Source organism: Colletotrichum tamarilloi, assembly GCF_030869305.1.
Source record: "Colletotrichum tamarilloi strain Tom-12 chromosome Unknown Scaffold_123.1, whole genome shotgun sequence".
Taxonomy (NCBI): Eukaryota; Fungi; Ascomycota; class Sordariomycetes; order Glomerellales; family Glomerellaceae; genus Colletotrichum; species Colletotrichum tamarilloi.
The window spans coordinates 86,994-98,037 of NW_026849506.1; the positions used below are offsets into that span (position 1 = coordinate 86,994).

At 44.5% G+C, this 11,044-nt stretch overlaps 3 protein-coding genes across 3 annotated transcripts; 2 read left to right on the forward strand and 1 right to left on the reverse strand.

Moving 5' to 3' along the window:
* Nucleotides 1-165: 165 nt before the first annotated feature.
* CTAM01_14469 (C6 zinc finger protein) lies at nucleotides 166-2,577 on the forward strand (the record flags this gene model as incomplete). Its single annotated transcript, XM_060530469.1, has 4 exons — nucleotides 166-312; nucleotides 480-767; nucleotides 830-1,312; nucleotides 1,366-2,577. The coding sequence occupies 4 exons, from the start codon at nucleotides 166-168 to the stop codon at nucleotides 2,575-2,577; spliced, it is 2,130 nt and encodes a 709-aa protein (XP_060374976.1).
* Nucleotides 2,578-4,752: 2,175 nt separating this feature from the next.
* On the reverse strand, nucleotides 4,753-6,225 carry CTAM01_14470 (uncharacterized protein; the record flags this gene model as incomplete). The annotated part of the gene is made up of 6 exons (XM_060530470.1): nucleotides 4,753-4,878; nucleotides 4,935-5,400; nucleotides 5,450-5,595; nucleotides 5,642-5,909; nucleotides 5,961-6,157; nucleotides 6,202-6,225. The coding sequence occupies 6 exons, from the start codon at nucleotides 6,223-6,225 to the stop codon at nucleotides 4,753-4,755; spliced, it is 1,227 nt and encodes a 408-aa protein (XP_060374977.1).
* Nucleotides 6,226-7,070: 845 nt separating this feature from the next.
* Nucleotides 7,071-9,144, forward strand: CTAM01_14471 (uncharacterized protein; the record flags this gene model as incomplete). The annotated part of the gene is made up of 5 exons (XM_060530471.1): nucleotides 7,071-7,283; nucleotides 7,346-7,463; nucleotides 7,919-7,932; nucleotides 8,035-8,053; nucleotides 8,102-9,144. 5 exons carry the CDS (start codon nucleotides 7,071-7,073, stop codon nucleotides 9,142-9,144), a joined length of 1,407 nt encoding a protein of 468 aa, XP_060374978.1.
* Between the last annotated feature and the right edge of the window lie 1,900 nt (nucleotides 9,145-11,044).

Sequence of the window (11,044 nt, forward strand, 5' to 3'; positions counted from 1 at the left end):
GATGAGCGCATCGGCTTCTGAAAAACGTACCCAAAAAAGCGCTCATAACGGGACATCTCGCATGTCTTTCAATTCCTAGTCGGCCCCCAATCGCCCCCCCTGTACATACCCGTTCCCGCTATCGGCAGAAAAGATTGAGCGAGACTCCTGGTGCACATTTCGCGTATGTCGTCAGCTCACTCATTTCGCGAGATGTCGGCTCCTCCTCCGAATACCTCTTCTACAAAGCAGCCTCGGCCTCTAGCATGCATGCTATGCCAACGTCGAAAGGTCAAATGTGACCGACTATACCCGTGCGCGAATTGTGTCAAGGTCTGTCTTGGGAAGTGTCAGCAACATATTGTAATGCTATGGATCTCTGTCTCCGAGACTGAGGAGCTAGAGCTTCCGCATATCTATCGGACCACACATCTCTTTTGTTGTTATTGCTTCCTTGCTTGCTCTTGAACTCTTGCTGACCTCTATATTCTCCTACCTAGTCTAATACAACATGTAGTCCTAGCATTCCGGCACCAGTGCGAAAGCGTAGACGTCCTAATGCGGAGCTGCAAGCAAGGCTTGCTCGTTGTGAGGAGCTTTTGGCCCGATATGCAGCTGCAAGCAATGAGCCCCTGGAAGATAACGGCACAGTCGCTCCGCCACAGTCTTCCAGCATTCCCCAGTATGAGAACCACGAGGTCAACTGGAAACCCGCTGGCAAGCTTGTGACGGAAGGTGGTACTGTGCGTTTCATGGACAACTTCCTATGGGCCACCGTTTATGAAGAGGTACGACCTTTGGAATATCCTTCGCCTGGCTGCGCTTCTTGCTAAGAAAGCAACACCTTTAGCTACGTGGGATGCGAAAACTTGTGGAACGCGAAGAGCATATCGCTGAGGCTGAACCGTCCGACTGGGACCCCGGAGCTTCAATGCCCGATTACAGCGAATATCTTCTTGTCGGCGGCAACTTGCCGTCTGAGAAACCTCATGATCTTTACCCCAACGCCGGTCAGATTTTCGGCTTATGGCAAATATTTCTCGAGAGAGTAAATTCTCTTACGAAAATCATACACCCTCCCACCTTGCAGCAGTCCGTGGCAGAAGCTGCCGCTGGTCCAGGGACCTTGCCACACAACATTGACGCTCTTCTCTTCGCCGTATACAGCATGTCCATCGTCTCCATGACTGATGATGAGTGCCTCGCAATGCTAGGCTCCACATGCAAAGCTGCCTTTTGGCGGTTTTCATCCGGAGTACGAGCAAGTCTGCTCCAGGCGCAGTTTCTTAAATCTCACGATCTGACAACATTCCAGGCATTAGTTTTGCACATTGTATGGCTACTTCTTCTTGCTTGTTCCTGACTGTCTTGCTAACTGTGTCCAAGATGTCAATACAGGGCAGGTGCAACATCCATGGAGCTTGGGTTTTGAACGGTATCTGTGTACGAATCGCCCAGAAAATGGGCCTCCACAGAGATGGGGAGCTTCTCGGCCTTCCACCTTTTGAAACTGAGATGAGGCGGCGGATTTGGTGGCAGATTTTCATGTTGGACTCCAAATTCTCCATGATATCAGGGCTGAGCCAATCACTGCTTCCTCGACCTAGCGACTGTAAACTTCCCAAAAACCTGAATGACGCGGACTTACATGCGGGTGCAACGGAGCGATATCAGGATCGCGAAGGCCCGACAGACATGGTAATTCCACTCTTGGTGTATCAAGTTGGCTTTTGCATTCAGCAGCAACAAGACATCGAATCGTTAATGCTCTACAACGAATTGAGCACCCTGAGCTCAGGAAGAAGAAGCAAAGTTCAGTCGGCACAAATGAGCGCCTTTATCAAGAATCTCGAGAGTCGGCTCAATGCTGTGATCGATAAGAACTCCGATCCTACGGCTGGTCCTGTCCACGAATTGGCCAGCCTTCTGAAGTCTCTGATACTTCAAAAAGTTCAGGAAACGAGTCGCCCTCCCCAGGAACAACCAGAATGGGGATCGGAGATCATGACACCCAAAGATAACCTATTCAAATGGTCTGTCATGACCACCGAGCAGAACATTAACGCCTATAGGTCGAATAGACACCCCGAATTCCACTGGTTTCTCAAGTTGCTATTTCAGTATGACGTAGTAATTTTCATGATTGGCCAGCTTAGCCAGCGAATGACCGGGTCTATAGTCGAGCGGGCTTGGCAGCTAGTGCCGTCTCTTTACGAGTTTCATCCCGAGTTTTTGGACCCCTCCCAGGAGTACAACATCGCTCTTGCCAAGTTTACGATGAAGGCCTGGAAGAATCGTGATGGCTATCTTTCATGTCAACAAGGCCTACGACCGGAAGAACCAGACTACATGAAGCGCATCAGACAGATGCTAGGGTCCCCCTTGAACAAGTCTGCTGCTGAGACCGGGCTGCCAGTTCATGAAGATGCACCGAGAGCCGGGAGCCAAAATGGACAAGCCTCTATGGAACAATTGCTTTCAACTTACCTCGGTGCAGCTGCAGCATGGGATTGTCTAGCGCACCCCGACGAAGAGCGCATTCAGAGGCAGCTCCCCATGTTCGAGGATTTGGACATGACAGCACCAAGAAACTGGTAATTCTGTGGCTACAAAGCGCAAGTATAGAACCCACAGGCTGAGGTTTGCCACTGTAGCTACTTGGCTACCCAAGTCAGGAGTCTTATTGTGATTTCGAGTCTGGAGAGGCATAGCCCGTTTGTGGGTCTTTACATCAGTGAAAGGGGAGCACCGGTGTTGCAAGCCAGTATACGCGTTTGCCACACTAGTCTATTCTACTACCAAGTCATATGCCTACAAGAGCTGCCAGTATGTACTTGGTTTTGAGACTTTATTTACAGAATGGTATTGCATTATAAACTCGATAAAGGATTCAGACCCTGACTTACCTACCCTAGGTATATGATATAAACATCGTCAACGGAGAAGTTCTATTGACTAGCTGCACTCCATGGCTTTTGTATTGACTTTGTCAAGGACCCCTCTACATATACTGAATCGGATTAATATTAACTTATCAAGGCTTCGCCTGAAAGGGACACTATCAAGGGAAAGTCATCTCCCCAGCTAAGGCTCTGTGCATAATTTTGTAACTTCATAGGGGTTGTGGTCATGTGAGTTCCTAAATAAATCAACTTATTAATAGGTCAACCGATCAAGGTGGAAATCACGGTTTACTCAGATACATAACGTTAACTGAGTCAACGGAGAGTTGCAACATTAGCGCTTCGTACGTGACAAGTCTTGCGGGATAGATAGAAAGGCACTGTCACTGTTTTGTACCCAACTTTGAAGCTGAGATCTACTTGAGGCTGTTCAACCCTGTCATATCCTACCTTATCTATACTAGATATATGAGTAGAAGCTCTCGAGACAGTAATAGTATCCACTGAATGTTCTTTGCAGTAATACTGAGTCCTCCGATTCATAACCACACAAGTTCTCAGATGTCGATGAGTTACGCCCTCGCAAGAAAAACAAACATTCAGTAGCAATGCAATACCAAGCCCAGGAACCATACCAATTTGTCTCTGGACTACTTCATCAAGTCACAAACTCAAGAAAGCCCAGAAACTCGGATAGAGACGAAGTGGTCCTCAGGGGAAACCAACTCAGGTAGCTGGTTCTGAAGATTGGGTACCAGAGCTACCGGCACATAAACCGTCAAAACACCTCGGCTTGGGGTATACTCGAACGTCAAACCTGGATTAGTGATGGAATTTCCGTCTTGGTCCTGAAACGAGACACTGACGGCATCGGAAGCGCTTGGTGCTGTGCACTTTTCAGTCCAGATGGCGAGTTGATACGTGTCGCCAATAAGAGGACACGCGTTTTAATTGGTTCCAAGGATGAGAGAGCTTGATAATGCACAATGCGCCGTTATACTCCTAAGCCAGGTATTAGATATATACGCCGATATTGACGTTAGATGGACTGGACAAACCTGATGAATCTTGACTTCGCGGAAGTAGCTCTTGGCCTCACACGTAGTAGAGGTGGCAGCATGAGGATACCTGTGTTGAGGTAGACAGGCCGGCGCACTGTCCCGGCTGCCGCCGTCATCCAAGTACATGGAGTAATGATAAGACGGCTCACCTATCAGTTTAGGTTCTTTACCTAGGTTGTAGAAGGTCGCTTGCCGTTGGTTTTCGCCCGAGTACGTTGGGATAGATGTGAATTGTAGGCGTGTTAACACTGCCTTCATTTACAAACTGGCGGTGATAAAGTTGCGGAATGATGGCCCCTGTGATTGTCAGACTTAGTCATGTTTGATGGGTGCTTTAGTTACTTGCCGGCTCGGACATATACTGGTGTAACGAAGGGTATTTGCTCGGGTTGATACCCGGCATTGGGTATATAACACCCATAACTGATCGTGGTACCACCACATACGGATTGCTCCAGATCAGCAGCATGCTTGATTCGCTGCGGGTCATTTCCTTGATTCTGCACGTCGATGCGAAGGTTCAATGGATACCACTTATCAGAACCGGGCAGATAAACTGGCCTGTGGTTTACTCCTGGATTGAGGATAGGGCAAACTAGAGTGTTGTGACCAAGAAGATAGTGATTGTCGATGAAATCGTCATTTGCATTGAATAGCGTTGTATCTTCCGGATCAGTAATAAGCTGATGGTTTTAGTGAACACCCTCATTCAAAGTGCGGAACAAGATTATCTGGCGTACCATGGCGCGGGCAATGGGCAAACCGTCAACGAGGTTTGCAAACATCGTATCATAAAGTACCTGCATGAGCTATCGGAGTTGGACGTAGTAGCGGCAGATCGGCTCGACTGACATGTAGAGGTTATACACATCTTGGCTGGACCCCTGAAGAGCTCCTGGGTAATTCTGAAAAGCGTATGTGTACTGCCACGGTTCCTGGACGATGATCAACGTAAGTAAAGTACGGAAAGCTTTGTAGTATCCGCAACTACCTGGAAACTCTTGCCGGGGTTATGCTGAATGTAATGATTTCGATACCAGGGCAGCAAGAATGCTCCAGTGTACCAGCGAATCAGCAGCTCTGGGTCACACCACTGCGGAGAGTTGAGCTCCTTGTCTGGATCTGGGGTGAAGCCTCCCATGTCAACTCCTGCGATTGTCATACCGCTGTACCCCAGAGCAATGACCTGCGCAACCGAAATTCTCCAGAAATCCCAAGAACTGCCATTGTCACCAGTCCAAAGGCCAGCAAATCTGTGCATTCCAGTAAGGCTACCACGGCCGATGATAAAGTTGCGCTTGTTTTCTCTTCCTTTGAGCTTATTTAGCCCTCTGTACGTTTCTTTGTGCAAGTTGTACGAGTAAAGACCCCAAAGCTCAATAGCAGTTTTAGTCAATGGTGTGACTTTCGGATCTTGGTTGGGTGTGTCATCGGACATGAAAAGACGGGATGGGAAGCTGTAAGTTTGTTAGCGACTGTTGACTCCAGAACACACGGTTTACTGACCCAAGCATGTCGCCGTAAACCTCTGCAACGGCAGGAGTTGTCATATCTTGCCACACGAACTCCAGGCCGTTGTCGAAAAGGTACTGGTACTGCTCACCCCATCTTTGGCGTGCAACCGCACGGTTCAAGTCAGGATAAAAGCCGGCCTCCAATGATCAGTTTTGAATCAAGAATCTGTGGAGATTGACTCACGGTCCCAAGATTGGTATCGTTTCCAGGAAGTGTGCCGTAGCTAACGCCTCCATGAAATGGATACCCACTGTTGTAATTCTCGTTGAAGTTGTAGTTGTCACGAAGTCCACTTTCGGGCGCATCCACAGAGTCTGTGTAGATCTTCTGTATACCGGGGTTGGCTGGATCGAGCTGTGTCGGCACTGCGAATCCACCGCCATCATATCGCCATCCACGCTGCTGGATATTGGGAAGACCATTCCGATACCTTTTGTCGCTGACCAAAAGACTACGAATAATCCGTCAGCCTAGTCAAACTATCAGTATGGGTGCCACTTACTTGGTGGCTGGATTCAGCTTATCTCCTTCATCCCAAAAGTTACGTAGATTGATGTATGGGTCGGCGTCTGACTCTCGAAGACTGAGGATAGGCGTGATGTTTGTGCAGCACTTAACCCCCTTCTGCCTGAGACCGTTCAAGAAGTCGCTGATGTTCCCGAACTTTGACTCACTTGCGGTGAAAGTGCGGTATCGATCCTGGTATTGTGAGTCATGATCAAAATTGGCCGGGAATCACTCACCTGGAAATCCACGTCCAAATGCATTCCGTCTACCTATTCATTCCACGTACTTGAACGGAACGATTCATGTCAAAGCTGGCGTGATCAGCCAGCCATGCTCCGTGCGGCTGAACATAGGGTGTCTTGGAACCTGACTAGCCAATCCTGGTTCGGACCGTCCCGCTTCAGCTTCCCTAAAGGCCATTGCAAATGCATCCCAACGGAAGTCACATTAGCTGAACCCGGAAATGAGAATTTGAGGGAAAGGCTTTTAAAATTCCGTCAACGGCTCGAAACTGATATTGGCACATTAAGCCGAGTGCGATGGCAACGTACAAGCTTAGCAAGCGTGAATGTGGCTGATGTTGGCACCAATTAACTCCCTGATAGTTATCTTGGGTATCTGTACACCAGCACGCCACGGGGTTCGTGTTTCCCGGGCGATTTCTGAAAGCAGTCTTTGACTCTGATGAATGTGAGGACGAACCTGCTGCGGCAGAATGCGGTGGCTACCGTCGTCAATTCTACGATAACCGAGACTGGCCAAACCCTACGGTTAATAGCGTAAGTCCTTCAGCTGAGCAATGATCTACTTAGGCAGAGATCTACCAAGGAAGAGTCACTCGATTCGTCTCCACACAGAGATCGATATCGACGAGCATACCTGTTAGTATAGCTGCATGAATGGCGTGACCGCAAGCATGCATACTTACTACTTACATACTGGCTGTCTCAAGGCGCTTGATGACTTGCAACCCAGGTTTAGGACAGTTGAACTTGACTTCCATTTTTGCCGTTAAATGAAGCATTTCCTCCACCTCAGATGTTGATGCTTCGTGAGATCCTTATACGTACTTGAATTGGTCTGGCCGACAGATCCACCTCTAATAATGACGTTTTTCAAAAGACTCACAGAGTTCCTCTTCTTCACCCCTGAACTTTCCGCTCAGGGTAGACTGGCAACACAGCTATTTGCCGAGAAACCCAGTGGCATGTCTTTTACAGGGTCTTGCAACACCGCTAACAATCGTGAATGTTGGTCTGAGAGATTCAACATCACCACTGACTACGAACAGCATGTGCCTGGTGGAATAGAGAGAGAGGTCAGTGATGTCTCATAGTGATGCCAAAATTGATCATTTGTCACTGATTATGAATGATCTAGTTTTACCTAGAGGTCGACAACCATGAAATTGCCCCTGATGGGTACCTTGTTCAACGCATGTTGTTCAATGGAACTTATCCTGGTCCTACGCTTGAGGGGAATTGGGGAGATACCTTTAGTAAGTCTGCTGGCGCCGCCTCCCATCATCTTGGCCCAAGCTCTGTTGAGTTTGAATAAATACTCAGATCTAGGGACTTCATCTGACTTATCTTAAAGAAATCACAATCAAGAATAAGCTGAAGAATCACAATGGGACATCTGTTCATTGGCATGGCATCCATCAGCGTAACTCGAATTGGATGGATGGAGTGTCGGGCGTGACAGAATGCCCAATCCCGGTGAGCCTGCATCTCCATATCCCACAGACAAAAAGCTGACAATCAAAGCCTGGGGAAGAGAAAACATACACCTGGCGAGCCACTCAATACGGAACTTCATGGTATCATAGTGGGTAGTCAACATAGCCTATTGCATGACAATCGCTGATCTTCTTAGGTCACTTTAGTCTTCAATGTTCGGCACCCCAACTCTTTATCACCACCCTCTGCACGTAATGTTGACACGACTGGCCAGATGCGGATGGACTGGTGGGTGCATTGAAGATTAATGGGCCAACGAGCATGAATTACGATGAAGATCTTGGTCCCGTACTAATAACTGACAATTTTCACAAAACTGCATTCTCTCAGGTGCAACTCGAGTACATGAGTAAGTCTGCACCACCACAAACAAGTCAAATCTAATCAAGTGATTTAGGTCGACCTCCTGCTCCCGATAGCATGTTAATGAACGGTAACGGAAGATACTACTGCTGTCCAGTTGGTGCGGGCTGTAATTCAGACTTGAAGTGCGTTGGCGGATCCAACATTACCACATTTAACTTCAAGCGAGGGAGTTCTTACAAGATGAGCCTTGTCAGCACCGGCACCTCGACCCATACGACTTTCTGGATCGATCATCACAATTTCACGGTTGTAGGTACTGACTTTGTCCCAATCAAACCATACACAGCATCCATCATCAACATTGCCATTGGCCAGCGTTACGACATCATCATCAACGCCAATGCAAGCAAGAATACCCGGACGGACTTCTGGATTCATGCTCGTGATTGTCAAATTGGAGGTGCCCGATCGAATCTTGGCATTATCCGCTATGATCCTACGTCAACAAGATTACCTTGGACACCTCCAGTAGACGACCGCCACGTTTGTTATGGATGCCTCGATGAGTCTCCCAAAGATCTGAAACCGATAGTCCCACGGATGGTCAAGAACGCAGCCAATGAAGGTTTCGAGAAGGACTCGCTGAAGGTGCACCTGGTCGGATTCCCTAACGACTTTGATCCCGATGCAACGCTCCACAAGTGGGTTCTTAAAGACTCTTCGCTTTATCTAGACTGGTCGCAACCCAGTTTGAGTCTAGTCAAAATTGCATCTGACCAAGGCTGGGAGAATCCCAAATTTCCCAAAGGTTACGAGCCTGTGGATCTTCGGTCTTACAAGGAGAATAGCTGGGTGTATTTCCTTATCGAGGGCAAATTCCAAGAGTCTGTCGACAACGCAACGCACAAAATCTACAAAACACAAGCACCAGTAGCACATCCTATGCATATACACGGACACGATTTCGTTATTCTCGATTCTGGAACTACCGAGTTCGACCCAAAGAACTACACTATTAACCGCGATGACCCGCCCCGCCGTGACGTGGCATTACTTCCAGTCAATGGGTATCTGATCATTGCTTTCCAAAGTAGGCAGTCCGGACTCATTCTTCACTTGCATAATAGTATCTAAGTACCAGGATTCAGTCGATAACCCCGGTGTCTGGTTGATGCACTGTCACGTAAGTCATTTACTACAGATTGGCCATGGGATGCTTAACCAATAATAACAGATTGCCTGGCACGCAAGTGGCGGTCTTGCTTTGCAATTTATTGAGCAACCAGAGAAGCTAAGTCGCCAATTCGGGGACTCCGGTCGAGTAGATGAGTTTTCAAAAACTTGCACTAATTGGGCTGTGTACTATACAATGTTTAATAAGAACTATAATGCTACGCAGGATGACTCGGGTATTTAATATTAGCTGAGAGTATAAGGAATAGTAAGAAGCTAGTATTCACGATGCTCCTTGTTAAAACAAGGTGACTTTTAAGCGACCTAGCTTTATATTTAGATTAATAAAAACTCAATAACGATTTTATGACGTTTAAATAGCTTTAATAAGGAATACTTGAGCTAGAAGCACTTCTTTTGGCCCCCCCTTTTATAGCCTTTCATACTAATACTCTTAACTTTTATTATAAATCTAATAAATCGAGTTTAAGCCTCGTCTTACATAAGGTCATATAGACTAAAGCAGACTTTATTCTACATGGGGCTAAATCGTATCGAAGCCGGTGACAAATTGCCTAAAGTGCGTATTATTCCCCTAGCATAGTAATATTAAATAAGTTACACTAAGACAATCCGCTATATTAAGTAAGCTAAATAGGCTTAGGTTTAGGAAATTTTAAGAATTTCGTATACTTATTAGTTAAAAATAAGGCATATTTTAAAAAAGTAAGAAATTAATAAAAATATTATTATATTATAACTACCTAGTTATTACTTTTTAATATATTTAAATAAGTTATTTTTTTTAGTTATAAAATATAGAATTACTTTATTCTTATAGTTAATAAATATTACTTTACTACCGTAGTTACTAAATTACTTTACTACCGTGGCCACTAAATATTACTTTACTACTATAGCTACTTAATATTACTTTACTACCATGGCCGCCTAATATTACGAAATAAAAAGTTCTTTTAAAAATTCAATATAAATAAAAATCTTTTTTTTAATAAGTAATAACTAAAAGATCTTTTATTTAATAAGTAATAACTAAAAGAATTAACTAAATTCTTAGTAATTCTTTTAGTTACTATATAATAAATAAAAGAATTAATTAAAATCTTAATTATTCTTTTGTTCGCTATATAGTAAATAAAAGAATTAATTAAAATCTTAGTAATTCTTTTAGTCGCTATATAATAAACGAAAGAATTAATTAAAATCTTAAAATTCTTTTATTCGCTAAGTTATAAACAAAAGAATTAATTAAAATTTTAAATTAATTAAAATCTTAAAATAATTAAAATTTTAAAATAACTAAAATCTTAAAATTCTTTCGTTCGCTAGGTCATAAACAAAAGAATTAATTAAAATCTTAAAATAACTAAAATCTTAAAATAATTAAAATTTTAAAATTCTTTTATTCGTTAGGTCGTAAATAAAAGAATTTAGTACTTATAAATTCTTTTGTGCGCTATATAATAAATAAGAGAATCGAGTACTTATAAATTCTTTTATATACGAGGTCGTAAATAAAAGAATTTAGTATTTATAAATTCTTTTATTTACTATATAGTAAATAAAAGAATTAACTAAAATTTTAAATTAACTAAAATCTTAAAATTCTTTTATTCGCTAGGTCGTAAATAAAAGAGTTAAGTACTTATAAATTAGGGTTAGGGTTAGGGTTAGGGTTAGGGTTAGGGTTAGGGTTAGGGTTAGGGTTAGGGTTAAAACTAGAAACGTTTGCTACGGCCATCGTCAAGCAACATAATCACCGATCACCATGGTCCCCAAGTCCAGCACCAACATACAATCCCATTGCGAGCATCATCCTTGGAAATTGGGGGCCATCGAA